General features: G+C 44.3%; 3 protein-coding genes, 1 long non-coding RNA gene and 5 other non-coding genes across 14 annotated transcripts in view; 8 read left to right on the top strand and 1 right to left on the bottom strand.

Annotated features, from left to right (window-relative positions):
* The first annotated feature begins 136 nt into the window (after positions 1–136).
* dctn3 (dynactin 3 (p22)) lies at positions 137–2,132 on the top strand. 2 transcript variants are annotated; one of them, XM_088387583.1, is made up of 7 exons: positions 137–303; positions 824–908; positions 977–1,063; positions 1,144–1,227; positions 1,284–1,342; positions 1,418–1,477; positions 1,664–2,132. In XM_088387583.1, the coding sequence occupies exons 1-7, from the start codon at positions 202–204 to the stop codon at positions 1,748–1,750; spliced, it is 564 nt and encodes a 187-aa protein (XP_088243709.1). In that variant the 5' UTR covers positions 137–201; the 3' UTR covers positions 1,751–2,132. The 2 variants fall into 2 exon arrangements, with proteins under 2 accessions (XP_088243709.1, XP_088243708.1); XM_088387582.1 differs by having other exon boundaries at positions 1,284–1,477.
* LOC148391634 (uncharacterized) lies at positions 909–5,198 on the bottom strand. Its single transcript, XR_015860933.1, has 2 exons — positions 5,024–5,198; positions 909–1,438 (listed from the first exon to the last, which is right to left on the bottom strand). It is a non-coding gene; the product is annotated as an uncharacterized LOC148391634 (long non-coding RNA).
* nt5c3a (5'-nucleotidase, cytosolic IIIA) lies at positions 2,523–7,661 on the top strand. 2 transcript variants are annotated; one of them, XM_088387580.1, is made up of 8 exons: positions 2,523–2,741; positions 5,141–5,239; positions 5,342–5,411; positions 5,483–5,615; positions 5,705–5,794; positions 5,868–6,030; positions 6,205–6,405; positions 6,469–7,661. In XM_088387580.1, the coding sequence occupies exons 1-8, from the start codon at positions 2,604–2,606 to the stop codon at positions 6,568–6,570; spliced, it is 996 nt and encodes a 331-aa protein (XP_088243706.1). In that variant the 5' UTR covers positions 2,523–2,603; the 3' UTR covers positions 6,571–7,661. The 2 variants fall into 2 exon arrangements, with proteins under 2 accessions (XP_088243706.1, XP_088243707.1); XM_088387581.1 differs by lacking the exon at positions 2,523–2,741 and adding an exon at positions 4,683–4,726.
* A 179-nt stretch (positions 7,662–7,840) lies between these two features.
* On the top strand, positions 7,841–7,912 carry trnap-agg (transfer RNA proline (anticodon AGG)). Its single transcript has one exon. It is a non-coding gene; the product is annotated as a tRNA-Pro (tRNA).
* Positions 7,913–8,204: 292 nt separating this feature from the next.
* trnap-ugg (transfer RNA proline (anticodon UGG)) lies at positions 8,205–8,276 on the top strand. The gene has a single exon. It is a non-coding gene; the product is annotated as a tRNA-Pro (tRNA).
* Positions 8,277–8,579: 303 nt separating this feature from the next.
* trnap-agg (transfer RNA proline (anticodon AGG)) lies at positions 8,580–8,651 on the top strand. The gene has a single exon. It is a non-coding gene; the product is annotated as a tRNA-Pro (tRNA).
* A 290-nt stretch (positions 8,652–8,941) lies between these two features.
* Positions 8,942–9,013, top strand: trnap-agg (transfer RNA proline (anticodon AGG)). The gene has a single exon. It is a non-coding gene; the product is annotated as a tRNA-Pro (tRNA).
* Positions 9,014–9,307: 294 nt separating this feature from the next.
* On the top strand, positions 9,308–9,379 carry trnap-agg (transfer RNA proline (anticodon AGG)). Its single transcript has one exon. It is a non-coding gene; the product is annotated as a tRNA-Pro (tRNA).
* A 233-nt stretch (positions 9,380–9,612) lies between these two features.
* bbs9 (Bardet-Biedl syndrome 9) overlaps positions 9,613–16,174 on the top strand; it is a 45,783-nt gene continuing 39,221 nt past the window's right edge. For 3 of the 4 annotated variants that reach the window (XR_015860884.1, XM_088387312.1, XM_088387313.1), the window contains exons 1-8: positions 9,613–9,753; positions 10,427–10,538; positions 10,611–10,767; positions 11,831–11,895; positions 11,964–12,077; positions 13,816–13,990; positions 14,605–14,689; positions 15,214–15,397. Coding sequence is in view for 3 of the 4 variants with exons in the window: in XM_088387312.1 (XP_088243438.1) it covers positions 10,427–10,538; positions 10,611–10,767; positions 11,831–11,895; positions 11,964–12,077; positions 13,816–13,990; positions 14,605–14,689; positions 15,214–15,397 (892 nt within the window). In the remaining variant the exon portion in view is untranslated. Of the gene's footprint in view, positions 9,754–10,426; positions 10,539–10,610; positions 10,768–11,470; positions 11,716–11,830; positions 11,896–11,963; positions 12,078–13,815; positions 13,991–14,604; positions 14,690–15,213; positions 15,398–16,174 lie in introns of those variants that run through there. The other variant, XM_088387314.1, reaches the window with a different exon arrangement.

The following is a 16,174-nucleotide window of genomic DNA, read 5'->3' on the forward strand; positions in this document are numbered from 1 at the left end:
TTGATAATAAATATATTTGTTATTCTATTAAGCAGAAGCACCACTTTTATCGTACATTAAAAACGTTTAAAATATTTGAAAACCTGTTTGAAATATTTACTGTGGTGTGACGTCATCAATATGCGTCTGCGCATGATAAAGACGTAGGCGATCGAGGGCTGTTTGGGTCCTCCCGTTTAGTTGGCAAAAGAAGCTTAGAAAATGGACAAAAAAGCGGCGGTAGATAATGTAGAAATACGCCTGCAGGCACTGGAGACTCGTATATACGGAGACAGAAGGAATAAAAGTTCGAAACCATTAAAGGTTTGTTTTCAGGTTTATATTTATTTATAGGTGTGGCCAAGCTAAGAAGCTAACTAGCTGCGAGTCTAGCAAAGCTAACAATAGCCGATTATTTTTCCCACTGTCCAATATTTACACGAATAAGTGTGCAGTAATTCAGTAATGTGGTATTTTTGTGCGGTGTGTCGTGTAGTTTCCTTAATGTCATGTTAGCGCTATGTTTTTAACGTCGGTGTCAAGCTAGTTAGATTTAGCTGGTCACAATAGATTTGGGGAGTTAGTTTTCAGCAATCAACGTGTATTTAAATTCGTGTTAAATTGTCAGATCGCGTATGTCGGGGTGAAAATTTATCTTCTTTCGATGCAATTTGTTAAACTAAAGCAAAGTTGACACATCTGTAGCTTAAGGCAATCTTGGTGTGGTGTCATATGATCCAACATTTAAAGCCCTGCTACAGTGACTGCTTGCTTGCTTGCTCGTAACTAATGCATTTACAAACGGAGAGCTTTATGTCATTAATAATTGTCTTCTGTTCTGCAGTGTGCTGAGTCCCTCGCAAGAATTCAAGCTGGCCTGACCAACACGGCCAACAAGAGGGAGCGAGTCAAGATCCTGCACAAGAAGAGTGAGTCACACAGCCTTTATTAAAAACAGATGAGCTTCAGCTTCTAATGACTTTTTATATTTGCGCAGTTGAGGACCTGATGAAGTACCTGGACCCTCAGTTCACCGACCACATCGCCGTGCCCGACACCATGAAGCTGGAGTTTATTCTCGCCGGTGAGAAATGCAAAAATACAAATGCTGAATTATCTTAACTTGGACATGGATATTTTAACTTACTACCATGTGGCCTACAGAGGAGGACTTCCTGATTTCCCAGGCTGCTTTGCTGGAGCAGGCCAGCAACTTGCAGCCGCTGCTGGAGAGCACCTACATCCGAGGTAACACTGTTTTGTTATTTGTCAGAATGTAAATAGTAACAGTGTATGTCTTCCAGATGTTCCCGAGCACTCGACCAAGCTCCAGCGTCTCTCCCAGATTCATATCAAACAGCAGGTAGAAGAAAGATGCACACCATGTTCAGTTGTTTGGGTTTTGCCTTCGGAGAGCTCACTGTCGGCTCTGTTACAGGACCAGGCGGATGTTCAGTCGCTGGAAGTAAAGAAGCTTTTTGAGGAATACAACAAAATGGTACTTCTACAAATACCATAAAGCATAACTAAAGGGACTGTTAGCGTGACCTAATTCTTTTGCATGTGAAACCAGTGTAAAATATGTACTACTAATTTAAAACACACAAAACATAAGAAAAAACTACAAGCCATGACAGTCATTTCTGTAAAAAAAAAAATGTAAACAATGTCTTTGTATTGTCAGATGTTCCTGCTGTCCAAGCAGTTCACCCAGTGGGACGAGAACCTGAGGAAGCTGGAGGAGGCCAAGGGCATCCGGCCCGTGGAGTAACTCCCATTTGTGTAGCTTTATGATGTGGAAAAAATACAAAGCGATTTTGGAAGTGTTGAGTTGCTAGCCTGAAGAAAACAAAACGAAACAACACAAGGCACATGACTCTTCATCAGCTGTCTGGAAAATTTTACTTCCCTCACATGACAGCTCCGAGTCACCCTGCTCTTATTTATTTGTACACATGCTACTCTTAACTGTAATTTGTTAGATTTACTCGCATTCCAGCTCATCTCCTGCAAATTGAGTCATAAGACTTTGAGCACCTGACCTGCATCATTTTTTTCCTGTCCTTTTGTCTCCTGACATGGACAATGCCTCTGTTTGTTTCAAGATGTCACAACGTGACTGCCGTTAATCAAATAAAAAAGTTTTTATTGGACTACTGTTTTCCTGTGCCAAGTATGACTTCTCTATTTCACTGTAATACAGTATCCCCAGTCAGCAATTGTGGAATTGCTGATCTGTGGAGGATGCTCATTCAATTTTTTAATTTTGTTGGGGGGAAAAAAGCCAATTAGAGACATGGCGAAAGATTATAGTAATGTTGAATGACACTTTTCTGGCTTAAAACACCTCCCAAAAATACAAGGAAAAAATTGGTGGAATCACTCTTCACCTCCACCACATTTACTTGATTAGACAAAACAGAGGGAAAAAAATATTAATTGAACTGTGAGTTATTATATTCAATTTTTACGCGGATTTTAGCTATGCGCGCGCCAGTCCGGAAACAGCCCCACATGGTTGCCTGTGACGTCACCAGCAAGCGCGCGAGCGCCAACCAAACGAGAAGGGAACTTCACACGAGGATTCATCTTGGCGAAGGCGGCGGACTTCCGATCGTGCCGCTATGGATCGGACTGCCGTCGTCAAAGTGGGCGCCGCGGCTAGCGCGAGCGTGTGCGCCCTGTTCGGCGGCGTGGTTCTGGCCCAATACATCGTTGCCAAGAAGAAGCGAGCGGGCAAAAAGACAAGAATCATCGAAATGGTATGTTTAGAAGCTACATTATAGCTACACGGGGGAGCGTCAAGTTAGCAGGTGGCATGCGCAGGAAGTGGACACTACTTCATTTCAAAATAAAACCTTGATATTTTCACGTCTATCCTAGCAAGACGACACCGTACATCATATGAAATTCTAATGTTATTTAATGTAATGAAATCAGCCGCCGCCTTTATCAGTTCATTCCACATTATTTTATACATATTGGACCGCATGAATTTATTTTGAAGTCGGCCAGAGGCTGTTTCGTTTCCTTAACACAGGTGACTTTAGTGTTGTTTCACGCACGCGCGGATGACCCCCAATATCAGCAACAGCAGCTGTTTTAGAGGTCACCAGCAGCTAGCTTTTTAGTCTACACAAGCACATAAAAAGCTTTTTGAGGTGACAGTGAACCCCCGGTTGTGTTTTTTGCCCATCGGTACTTACTGCTTCAATTGTCGGACATGCATGTCATGCTGCGAGCAGTAAACCACCAAGCACAGGAATCAATGGAGGTGGTTACAACACTTGCACAGTCCATCACAGCTGAGCTATTAAAAGTGTGTTATTTAGTTTTAACTTGTGTAGTTAATTTATATCTGCAGCAGCAGGCCCCGCCGCCCTCCTTTATATATATATATATGATTCATGTAGGAGGTATTCAGCCCAGCCCTACCACTTAGAATTTAACATTCCAGTCATCTGTGACTCACCGGCGTCTGGTTGCCCTCGGCAGTCGCGTGCTCGGGGGACAAAAGAGACGCATGCAAGACCAACAACACAAAGGAGGACACAAATTGTGTTGCTGGTCATGTGAGCTGCAACATGCTTGGGCTGCACAATAACAACACAAAATTCAGTGAATGTCAAAAAAAAAATTTTTTTTGCCCTAACGGCAGCTCCAAAATATGATAAGGAAAAGTGGAGTAGTATGAAAAAAAAAGTTAGAACGTTAAGATAGGAAAAAAAAAAAAATCATAGATACCGTTGGTAACCAGCAGAGGGTGCTGCTGTCACAACTCTGTACACAACCGTCAGAATGGTTTTTAAATGGAATATTAAGAGCTCTGAACTTAACCTTGTCCTCCCTCACCCCTATCAGTAGCAGCAGATGGCGGTCACCATGGCAACCGGAGCGGCTTCCCCACAATTTAAGGCCTTTATATTCTAGATAAATATATATCAGTCTGCATACACTTTTCGTTTTCTACCCCCAAATTCTCAAATGGCCAGAAACTGTTTTTTTATGGGGGGAAAAAAACAACACCTTATAAACAAATAAAATTCACATTGAACTAAAAGCCACCTGTAACTTCCACCCGCACATAATTAAAACTCTTGTTATTTCTCAAGATGTTTTTATTGACTATTTACGGGCGGTATGTGCGTCCACTGTTTATTGTAAACAGATGCAGAAGCTCTGGCTGATGCAATATGGTCCATGTATGTTATCGTGGTGTAACTGGAGAGCTTTGACCTACTTACTGCCTCAACCTATGTGAAACATTCCTCTTGGCTCGCATTTCCATCCTTGTCGTTCTGCTCAACTCGACCCAGACATATCAGTATGTTGTTTATTTTTTGCTGTTGGATATGCTAAGTAGCAGCAGTATTTATTTATATGTCTGCACAATGTGTGTGTGTGTAATGAGACACACACAATGACGCTTAACCTGACCTTAAGCCTTTGGTTGCCGCTCGAGTAATGTGTGAGTGTGCTTCAAGTGTGCGTGTTCAGCAGATGCTGTCGTAGAGCGTAAAGTCAAAGGTAACATGACAACAAGGGCAGATTACAACCTCTTTTTTCCCCCACATTTCTATTTATACACACTGGTGTGAGTTTGTGTTGACATGGATCAAATGTTAAGTGTGTGCGTAAGGGCGGGATCTCGTTGGCGACCCTCCCCGCCTTCTACAAGTATATAAAGGCGCTTTAGCCACACATTCTTTTCTTCGCTCTTGTTTTCCACAGTCTACACAGCCTGGCGGTAAGTGTGTGTGTGTGTGTGTGTGTGTGTGTGTGTTAACTGTCCCCCTTCTATAACTGCAGCTTAATCATCAACTTTTAATCTTGAGTAATTCCCTCAGAATGAGAAGGTAGATTTGTTCTCAATTGATTTCAACACTTGAAATTGGTTTACGTTGTACAAAAATAATTATTATCGAGGAGCCAATAGTATTTGACTATATTTGGATATACGTTTTTTCTGCCCGACAACAAGGATTTGGAGGTGTGTTTTGTTAGTTTATGAAACGTTACTTCATGGCAATATCCTCCAACATACCTCTTCATCATGCTCCTGGTCTTGTCGCTAACGTCGTAAATGAAATCGAGGCGTGGTCAGGCACGATGCAATCACTTCGACTCACTCCAGTGATGTCGTCTCCCGTCCCGCTTTCAGATGCCTCAGTTCGAGAAGAAGACGGTGCACATGAGGGACCCCGAGAGGGTGGAGCAGATCATCTGCGGCCTCATTAAGGGAGGAGCTTCCAAACTTCAGGTGGGTCCAACTCTGACACCTGCTGGTGATGACGTGCAAGTACAGCATTCGAGATATACAGCCATGACCCCAATTGGTCTTCACTTGGTCCTCCCCTCGCAGGTCATCACTGACTTTGACATGACGCTAAGCAAGTTCGCCATCAACGGCAAACGCTCTCCAACGTGCCACAGTGAGTCCACGTCGCCATAAAACCTGCAGTTTGAGCGTGTAGCTGTAACACGTGGATGTTCTCGCTCCCAGACATCATCGACAACTGCAGCCTGGTGACGGAGGAATGTCGCCAGAAGCTCCTGCAGCTCAAGAACAAGTACTACCCCATCGAGATCGACCCCAACCTCACCATGGAGGAGAAATACCCCTTCATGGTGGAGTGGTGAGCTGCTTGGCTTCACGTCGCACGCAATTCCCGAGACCGTCATGTCGCGTCATCGTATTTGATCTTCTGCCCGTGTGTGTGTTCAGGTATTTCAAGTCTCACACGCTTTTAGTGGAGCAGAGGTTAGAGAAGGACAAACTGCCCCAAGTGGTGCGGGACTCTGACGCCGCACTCAGGTACCACCTCCACCCCAAAAAAAAAAAAAAAAAATGAAGCAAATTCAAAAAATATTTTGGATTTATTTTGTAGGGAAGGCTTCGAGCAGTTCTTCGACCGGCTGCACCAGCACAACGTGCCCGTCTTCATCTTCTCTGCCGGCCTGGGGGACGTCCTGGAGGAGATCATCCGCCAGGCGGGCGTCTACCACCCCAACGTCAAGGTGGTGTCCAACTTTATGGACTTTGACGACAACGTGAGTTCATAAAAATGACATTTAGTTCTACAAAAAAAGACCACTAGCTTTATGCTAGCATATAATGGGAAACGACATAGACGGGCTAATGGAATTTAGCATAGATGAGCAACTGCTAATTTATCACACACAGAATGGGAACGATATAAAAAATGCACGTGGTTCTCGTTGCAGGGCGTGCTGCGAGGATTCAAAGGCGAGCTCATCCACGTGTACAACAAGCACGACGGCGCCCTGCGCAACACCGACTACTTCAAGCAGCTGAAGGAAAACTGCAACATCATCCTTATGGGAGACTCGCTGGGCGACCTCAGCATGGCCGACGGCGTGCCCAACGTGGAGAACATCCTCAAAGTCGGCTTCCTCAACGACAAGGTTGGAAGAGAGTGCTATTCTGTTTCATGTCTTCCTTTCGTGTAACCTCGGGTTCCTCGGCAGGTGGAGGAGCGTCTGGATAAATATTTGGACTCTTACGACATCGTCCTGGTGAAGGACGAGACCTTGGAAGTGCCCAACGCCATCCTCCAGAAGGTCCTCTAACTTCCTCTTTGGACCCCCCCCCCCCTTTTTTTTTTTTTTTTTTAGTCCCATGCCTACTTCAACGCCTTTGTACATGGACACTTTTAAATACGCAGCATAACTTTTGGGTTTTTGTGACGCACTCTCACTTCATCTCGTGGACAGCGCATCACACTGCAGGACAGTGAACCCCCACAAATTTGGGGTTCAGGATTTTTTTGCGATTATTTTCAATATCCACAATCGGGCTTGATCTCTATCTGGGTTCACTGTACAGCATTGATTTTCTTTTTATCAAAAAAGATAAAAATCTGCGGAAATTAGCATGACGTCAAGCTAATTAGAAACAAACATCAGCTTCTTTGATACACACAGCAACACATCCAAAACGAACATCCACTTTTTAAAGTATTCCTTTGCACCTGCTCTCACTTTCTCGCCTTCAAGGAATGGGAAGATATTACGTAACATCCAGAAGACTCCGTTCTCGAAATAAGAGGCAAACCTGGGACACTGTATTTGTTTTTTTCTATGGTTGTCTTTGTGTACCATAACGTGTGTAACGGACCAGGAAGAAGCAGGAGGACCTTGGAAAATGATTCGAACGGAAATGAAAACGGATGTCCTTGATTGACTTTGGGAGGATGTGATTTGAAGAAATGCACTTTAAGATAGCTGTAGGATTTAGTTAACATATGCGCATGTTTGAGTCAGTATGATGTATCAAACAAACACACAGAAAAAAAAGCCATGTTTACTTTCGTTCAGCCTTTTGAAGCCCCCTCTGCTTAGAAGAAGCACTTTATTCTAAAACGGGCAGAAACCCACACACCAAAGTTCAACATCGTGAAAAGAACGTAATTTTTTTTTTTGCTTTGTGTTTTACATGTGCTGCTATCACCTGCATGTTGCCTTTTCTCAGCAAAGAACAGAAGGAAACATTTCCTTATTCTGTATATCATTGAAACAGGGAATAATGTCATCGTGTCTGTGGACCTTGTGTGGAAATGTTTTCAAAAGTAGAGTCATGTGTTGTATTTTTATAAGCCGATTGTTTTTGTTTCTTTCTCTGATGGTGTGAATTAGAACTGAAATATAACATTGTATTATGAGCACGTTTTACTTGACTGTTTGTTTCATAACGACAGTGTTTTGAAAGTGGTTGCAGTTCATTAGAAGGCCACAAGGCGGCAGCAAAACGCCAAACTACAACCCGCCTCTATAGGCTTTTTTGACGTGGCAAAAATTGATAGTTAGGAACAAGAACAAAAACATCTGGCCCGATGTGTGTGGCTCGTTGGTCTAGGGGTATGATTCTCGCTTAGGGTGCGAGAGGTCCCGGGTTCAAATCCCGGACGAGCCCTTCATTTTATATATTTTTTTCTGTAATCTCAATTTGTCTCACTATTAGTTATTTTCACCTCCAAAACTACACATTACATACACACATTCATTGAAACTTATTTTTTGTTATGTGTTCAATGAGCTAAGATCAAATTTTACATTACTAAATTCTTTACTGCTTATATTGAGTGAAGCTATGAGCCATTAATTTAAAACGGTGAAAGACTCAATTTCCCATGATGCACCTGTCATCCGCGCTTGCGCATAACTGACTTCTGCAGCGCTTATACTACATCTGGCCAGATGTGCGTGGCTCGTTGGTCTAGGGGTATGATTCTCGCTTTGGGTGCGAGAGGTCCCGGGTTCAAATCCCGGACGAGCCCTTCCTTTTATATTATATATTTTTTCTGTTATCACAATTTGTCTCACTATTAGATATTTGCACCGCTAAAATTACACATTACATTACACACACACATCAATTTAAACGTATTTGTTGTTATGTCTTCAATGAGCTAAGATCAAATTTTACATTACTAAATCCTTTACTACTTATATTGAGTGAAGCTGTGAGCCATTAACTTAAAACAGTGAAAGACTCAATTTCCCATCATGCAACTGTCATCCGCGCTTGCGCATAACTGACTTTTTTGCAGCTGTCACAATACATCTGGGCAGCTGTGCGTGGCTCGTTGGTCTAGGGGTATGATTCTCGCTTAGGGTGCGAGAGGTCCCGGGTTCAAATCCCGGACGAGCCCTTCATTTTGTTCGTTTTTCTGTAAACTCAATTTGTCTCACTATTAGTTATTTTCACCTCCAAAACTTCACATTACATACACACATTCATTGAAACGTATTTTTTGTTATGTGTTCAATGAGCTAAGATCAAATTTTACATGACTAAATCCTTTACTACTTATATTGAGTGAAGCTATCAGCCATTAATTTAAAACGGTGAAAGACTCAATTTCCCATCATGCACCTGTCATCCGCGCTTGCGCATAACTGACTTCTGCAGCGCTTATGCTACATCTGGCCAGCTGTGCGTGGCTCGTTGGTCTAGGGGTATGATTCTCGCTTAGGGTGCGAGAGGTCCCGGGTTCAAATCCCGGACGAGCCCTTCTTTTTAAAAATGTTTTTGTAATCAATTTATCTCACTATTACAACCATTTGCAGCTCTAAAATTACACCTTACATTACACACACACACATTCATTTAAACTTATTTTTTATGTGTTCAATGAGCTAAGCTCAAATTTTACATTACTAAATCCTTTACTACTTATATTGAGTGAAGCTGTGAGCCATTAACTTAAAACGGTGAAAGACTCAATTTCCCATCATGCACCTGTCATCAGCGCTTGCGCATAACCGACTTTTGCAGCGCTGACACTACATCGGGCCAGATGTGCGTGGCTCGTTGGTCTAGGGGTATGATTCTCGCTTAGGGTGCGAGAGGTCCCGGGTTCAAATCCCGGACGAGCCCTTCTTTTTATAAATGTTTTTGTAATCAATTTATCTCACTATTACAACTGTTCACAGCTCTAAAATTACACATTACATTACACACACAAACACACATTCAATTAAACTTATTTATTATGTGTTCAATGTGCTAAGAACAAAATGTATATTACCAAATACCTTACTACTTATATTGAGCGGGCTATTGCTTCCAAAAGAACTACATTTCCCATCAGGCATTTCTTTTCCGCTCATGCGCACAATTGCCACGCCCGCTCCAGTTTGAGCGTCAGTGCCATGACAACAAGACGATGGCTTCAAGAGAGGAAATGTAATTTTTGCCACCGCGAGGCGTAATAAACCTGCGGGTTCGTCGGAGGCGTCGGTGAAGAAAAGGTGAGACACTCATTCCACCCGCTGGACGCTGGGTAACTCGCGGGGCTAGCTAATTAGCCGGACAAGCTAAAGTTAATACATTAGCGTTAGCTAATTCATTTGTGAACACGCCTTGATGAGTGAGCGTGTGAGGCTCAAAACTATTAACGTGACTTATTTTAGTGCTCAAACGCGGACAATATGACCCTCACGTCAGGTCAGGGCACCATAAAGATCATGTGTGCTGACGCTCCACAGTTTGAGCGAGATATAAGAAAAGAATACATATGCTAAAAGCCCGCGGAAAATCCACTAATTAGCTTTTTTTTTTTTTTGGTCTGTTTAAGTCTTTTATAATTTGTCAATAAAAACAAGAGTATGTCTGGCTGCCAACTTTTAATCTTCAGAATTTGATATCACGAAACATGATTTCAAAGTGTATTCATTTGTAAAATGAGTTTAATTTATCACTTTGCTGGATTAGTTGCCAGTTCCACCTGCTCAGTCAGCACTAATAAGAGCAAAGCTGCTTGCATTCTCAGGCTTGACACTCAACTTGTCACATGACTACTTATACTGCCTCCTCATTGGCTGCCGGCGTGGTATGACGTGTCCAACTTTTGAGTGACACCTATTTGACCAATTTCTTCTTGTGATTGAAATTAAAAATGTGTGATCTTCTCTGCGCTATTAGATGTCTCTGTTCAAGGCGCGGGATTGGTGGTCGGCAGCCCTCGGCGAAGGTGAAGAGTTTGACCAGGGATGCATGTGCGTTGGAGATGTGGATAACAGCGGCACGGGACACGGTAATGCAGTAGAAGTTATCTTCAGGTCGTAGTCACGTCCGTCACGTTAATAGTTTCTCGCTTCTTGTGCAGACAAGGTGGTGGTGGGCAGCTACATGGGAATGCTGCGGATCTTCTCCCCTCAGCCCGCCAAAGCCACCGAGGGGGCGCAAGGCTTGGCCGATGCGCAGCTCCTGGAGGTCCACCTCCAGAACGCCATCATCCAGGTGGAGCTGGGGAAGTTTGTCTCGTGAGTACATTTGGTTCTTATACAGAGGTAAAAAAAAAAAATACCGACCTCTGCAAAATGTGATGTGTTGCTGCCTTCATTCTTGAGGCTACGGCAACATTTAGCAACTTAATCCTCTTGCAATTAGCTTTAGCCTGATTTCCTTTACGCTTGGCGACTTGAGGAATAGACGCACGAGCCAAATTTAAACCACCTCAATTTGTTTTTTTTACGCTGGATGAAGGTTGGTTCATTTATATTCAACACCTCAACCAGGTATTGTAGCAAAATCGCTGAAATCATTTTTAAATTCAATTGTTTAAAAAAAATCTTTTTAAATTCTTATGCAGCAAAGCTAGGCAATTATGGCAAAAAAATAAAAAAAGAATAAATAAATAAAATAAAATAATACAAGACCCCCTTTGTCCTTTTTAAAAATCAAATGAGCACACCAATTTGCCCAGATGGCGCTGTCTCCCTTCAGCCAGTTTGCAGCAATGAAACGTGAGCTCTCTCGCAGAAAAAAGTTCTAGAAATCTCCACGGCGTCGCCTCCTTCCTTCCTTATTTCCTTCCTTCCCACAGCGCCGCGTCGGTATTTGCTTTAAGCTGCGGTTCGCCAGCGCGGAATTCCTCCCAGGAATTCAGCGGGCAAGTCGGGCGGCGAGGTTGGCGAGTATAAATACTGGCGGGGCGACCGAGGCGCTGGGCCGATTTTTTTTTTGTTCTTTCCCAGGATGAAAGAACACTTGTGGGATTGTCTTCCCCTTCCGTCGCGGTTGTTCCTTTCGGAAGACTGCGTTTTGTCCTAGCAAGACAAAAATCAACAAATTGTTCAGTCAGTCGAGAAGTTGCGTCACGGCTGCATCTGCTACACTACTTTAGTTTGGAGAGGCAAAAGCGAATATATTGCGGCGCCAAAGCACTACGTTTGTCTCAGTGAAGCTCCTTCATTAAACGTAGCTCCAAGGTGCCACAAGATAATGACAAAGCACTACTTTTGTCTAAATTAAGATAGATTCAAGCAGATTGAAAATCAACCTTATTTCTGCTCTGATGCCGATGTTTTTCTTTTTTTTCCTCAGATGTTCAGATCTTCTCCACCTGGCTGTCCTTCACCCCAGGAGGCTGTCCGTCTTCTCCGTTCTTGGTACCCCAACCTCGTTACGTGTCACTTCCTGTTTCAGTGGCGTTTTGTTGACGCGTGTGTGTGTTCAGGCACGGCGGGCAACGTGGAGCACGGCGACCAGTACCAGATCAAACTGGTCTACGAGCACAACCTGCAGAGGACTGCCTGCAACATGACATACGGAACCTTTGGAGGGGTCACGGGTAACGCACACATGCACACTTGAATGACGCTTTTTCATGCTTTTCGGAAAAACCTTCGGGGACAGCCCTTCACTTGTCACAATCCAAGAAAAACACACACACACACACACTCACACGGGAATCCCCTTTAAAGTGCACAAAATGACGATTCTAAATAAAGGCGGCTTTGTCCAGACACACGCGTGCATAATTGAGTGTGCGCATGTGGAATATGCCAGACTGTGGCTTGGCGTGATGGACCCCTGATTCACTCCTTGTTTACATGAGAGCCTTTCGCACCGCAGGAACTTTGTACCGGAACTTTTAAGAACTCTGGAAGAACTTTGCACGTGTTTATACTCATCTGAAATTAAGTTCCGAGGAAGTATTTTAGGATGCTGGGGGGGGATTTGTACATTTTGTGTATGCATGTGTGTGCAAACACACGCACACACTGAGTAAACACGTCCACGCTTTTCCATGGCTATTATTTTTCACCGCTAGAGGGCAGTGCCCGCCATTGCATTGCTGTATTTCTGCCATCGCCAGGGACGATTTAAAAAATGCAGCAAAAGACTATATTTGATATTATTGTCATTCACTGGAACATTAAGCAGTTTGAACATCAACAGAAACTTCAATTATGTAAGTAAGTTGCGCAAAGAAGTTAGATTAAAAAAATAATTCATTCAAATACATTTTTAATACATTTTTTAGGATGAAAAGCAAATGTTAGACACAACTTTAGTCTACCAGAGTCACTAAATTAGAATGAATGAGATGCTGTTTAGTTTGGGAAATCCCTGCACCCCCCACCCTACCTGGGAGGGTCAGAGGTCATCTACAAGAAGCCATTAGCGTCTCTTTTTATCACACACACACACACAAGAACTTTGTGCCGGCGCTTTAACTTGACCTTAAAGCAAAACCACATCAGCACGGCGTCGTCCCGACTATTTTTAAACCGAGGTTATTATCTTTTATTGCTGTGTAATAAGTCAGCTCGTAGTGGACGTGAAGGATTGAATAACGCGGTCTTAAGCTAATAAACCAAAATAGAACGTATAGCCAGCCGCACGCTTTTATACTCCAGCATTGTGCCGCGCGCTCCACACACAAGCCTCTCTGTATAGCGCCCGGCCATTAATGATGGCTTTTATTTCCATTATTCATGATCCCTTTCGGGAATGGCGGTTGGCAGGTCCGACCCACGGCTTTGAGGTTCTGAGTTCGAGTGCGTGCCTGCCTGCGTGCGTGTGTGTCATTGTAATTGTATTGTGTTCTTGCCCACTGTGGAACATGCTCATCACTCACACCCACACACACGTGTTTACACAGAGGAGGTGTGTTGGAGTGTGTGGCTTTTCTTTCCAAATCTCTGCTGATGGATGGTTTGTGTGCGTGTGTGTGTGCGTGTGTGTGTGCACTGTAGGCGGCTGTATCCCTGACCTCGACTTGACGGCAGTGAGAGTTCTAATGGCGCATTGAGGCCTAATTATAGTCGTCCGGTCACGTCGCTGCTTTATGATGGTGTGTGTGTGTGTGTGCGTGTGCTAAGGTGTTAATGGAGATATCAGACTGAGTTGGAGTGAGAAACACGTCTCGCTCCGCATCGCGCCGCCACCGCTGAAATGAAACAGGAGCGACATGTTTATTGCGTGTGTGTGTGGAGGTTCAAAAAAATGCACATCCATTTTTATTGATTCAATACATTGACCTAATTATTCATATAGTGATTAACCCCGCCCCCTTTCCTCAGGTCACCACTCGCTGTGCATCCAGTCCATGGACGGCATGCTGATGTTTTTCGAGCAGGACAGCTACTCCTTCGGAAGGTTCCTCCCGGGCTTCCTGCTTCCCGGCCCGCTGGCCTACAACTCGCGGACGGACAGCTTCCTCACCGTGTCCTCGGCCCGCCAGCTGGAGAGCTACAAGTAGGTTTGGCTGACGAGCGCCGTCGACACAAAACCTCGGCGAGTGGAAAAGAAAATGTGACAAACCGCAGAAATATTTGTGTTGCCGTTTTGAAAAGTGATGAACAAGGTGCGCGTTGTCAAGTGTGTGTTTTGGCCGGCGCGATCTGGCCTCATATAAAGTTTAAGCAAACATTTGGTGTCGTCCATGAAAGATGATCTCGCTGGAAGCACGCACGCGCAAATGCTGGTCAAGTTGCGCACAGGTGCAAAGCCAGCTCGGGCCGCTACGTGATGTTCCGTTCCGTGTCTTTGTGAAGCGAGCAAATCCCGTCGGCGATTTCTAGGAATCTCGCTCGCGCTCCACATCTGCGAGAGCGCCGCCCGCTCCCTTCGTGCGTATCGTTGAACAGCGCCGATGTTGGCGCTAATAGAGCGGGACGCATGTGGGCCGGGTGTCGCTCAGACCTGGCGGAGACGGCGTGCAGCTGTCCAGTCATAAAAATACTTTCAGGCGAAACATACAATAGATACAATGAATTGTCCCTCGGGAATTAGCGGAAAGTGAATTCACATGTTCCAAAGTCCAATTGTAAAATCAAAAAAAATAACATAACATCCACTCTGCTCCTCAGGTACGAGACCCTGGCCGTGGCCACGGACGCCGAAAGCCGTCAGGACCCCGACCAGCCCCTCAAAACCGGAGGCAAGAGGCTGACTGTGAGTCGTCATTGACCCTCACCGTGATGTCACTCGTTCCCGCGTCGACCGTTAGCGCTCGTTAACGCTAACAAGGCCAATTTGCAAGAATAAACTCATTGACGCCACCCGTTTGACACTGCTGGCGTTGTTTTAGTTGTACTTGGCAGCCAGGCTCTTGACTTGCACTCCGCTGCCCTCCAATTAGCCAGCCGTATGTACTGGAGCGTGCAGGTAACCACGGCAACAGACACTGATTTAAAGCACCGCGTAAAGAGTATTTACATGACAGGTACGAATGTAAACACGCCGCGAAAGGGGTCACAAAGAGTTGAATGGGAGTTAATTCATGGGAATGAGTGGGAGGAGTGCAGAAATGGACGGACGGAATTATTTATTTATTATATTTTTATATTTATAATATATAAATTATATTTATATGACTGGTGGATGTGTCAATGAATTTTAAAATGTATACGAGATGAAGAAAAAAATTCAAAAATATAGATATTATATTATAAAATATAATTTTTTTCCCCCACCAGCCCGACTGGACGTTGGTTCTGGGCGAGCAGGCCCTGGACATCTCCGTGCCCTCCTTCTCCCACTCGTCCTCCTTCATCTTCATCCTGGGCGAGCGCAACCTCTACTGCCTGCGTGACAACGAACAAATCCACTTCATGAAGAAGTTGGAGTTCAACCCCAGCTGCTTCCTGCCGTACGCCTCGCGTGAGTCCCTCATGAACACGTGCGCGCCTTTTGCTCCACTGATGGATGAGTTGGTTAGGATGGGAGGATGAGGAGGAGATGAATGGGTGATTGAGGATCATCTGATTGAGGACAAAAAGGCAGCGGTAGGCGTCATGGGAAATTTGTTCAAATCATGTATATACTTGACTTCACGTGTAAATCGTAAAGGTCAGCAGGTGTGTGCGTTTCCACCGACACACAACCGCACGTAACGTACTCTGTCATTTTGACCCCCCCTCTCCTCGCCGGCCGCTGTATTTGACCCGCCGAGGTGTTTGTTTTGCGTGTGGTCGTCACCTCAGATCTCCCCTGGTGGTAGCCGCACCGCTCCCGGGATGGATGGGCACGTGTGTGAGTGTGTATGGACGTGTGTGTTGTGTATAACGCAAGTCCCGTATTTAGAACGACTCGGCGAAATGTGATGATGTCATCACTCGGGTTATTTCTCCACTTTGCGGCGGCAAAGTTTATCATGTGTCTTTTCACCTCTTTTCCAGCGCTAAAAATAAAGCCGATATTATGCTAGCTGGGTGGCGGATACAAAGCCTACACACACGCACACGTGCGCACACAGCATTAGTACACACACAAGGTTTATTCTCATTTTTTGATTTTCCAATCGTTGTACCCAAAAAATATTTTCCCCTCCGTTCTGTGGTTGTGTAGCACTAAATTAGCTCCCATTTTTAAATAAAAGAGCAAACTTTACCGTAAGTAATCCAATAAGAAATAACCACAAAATGATGATGTGTAATA

Source organism: Syngnathus floridae, chromosome 10 (genome assembly GCF_059516105.1).
Source record: "Syngnathus floridae isolate MCC-2025c chromosome 10, RoL_Sflo_1.0, whole genome shotgun sequence".
Taxonomy (NCBI): Eukaryota; Metazoa; Chordata; class Actinopteri; order Syngnathiformes; family Syngnathidae; genus Syngnathus; species Syngnathus floridae.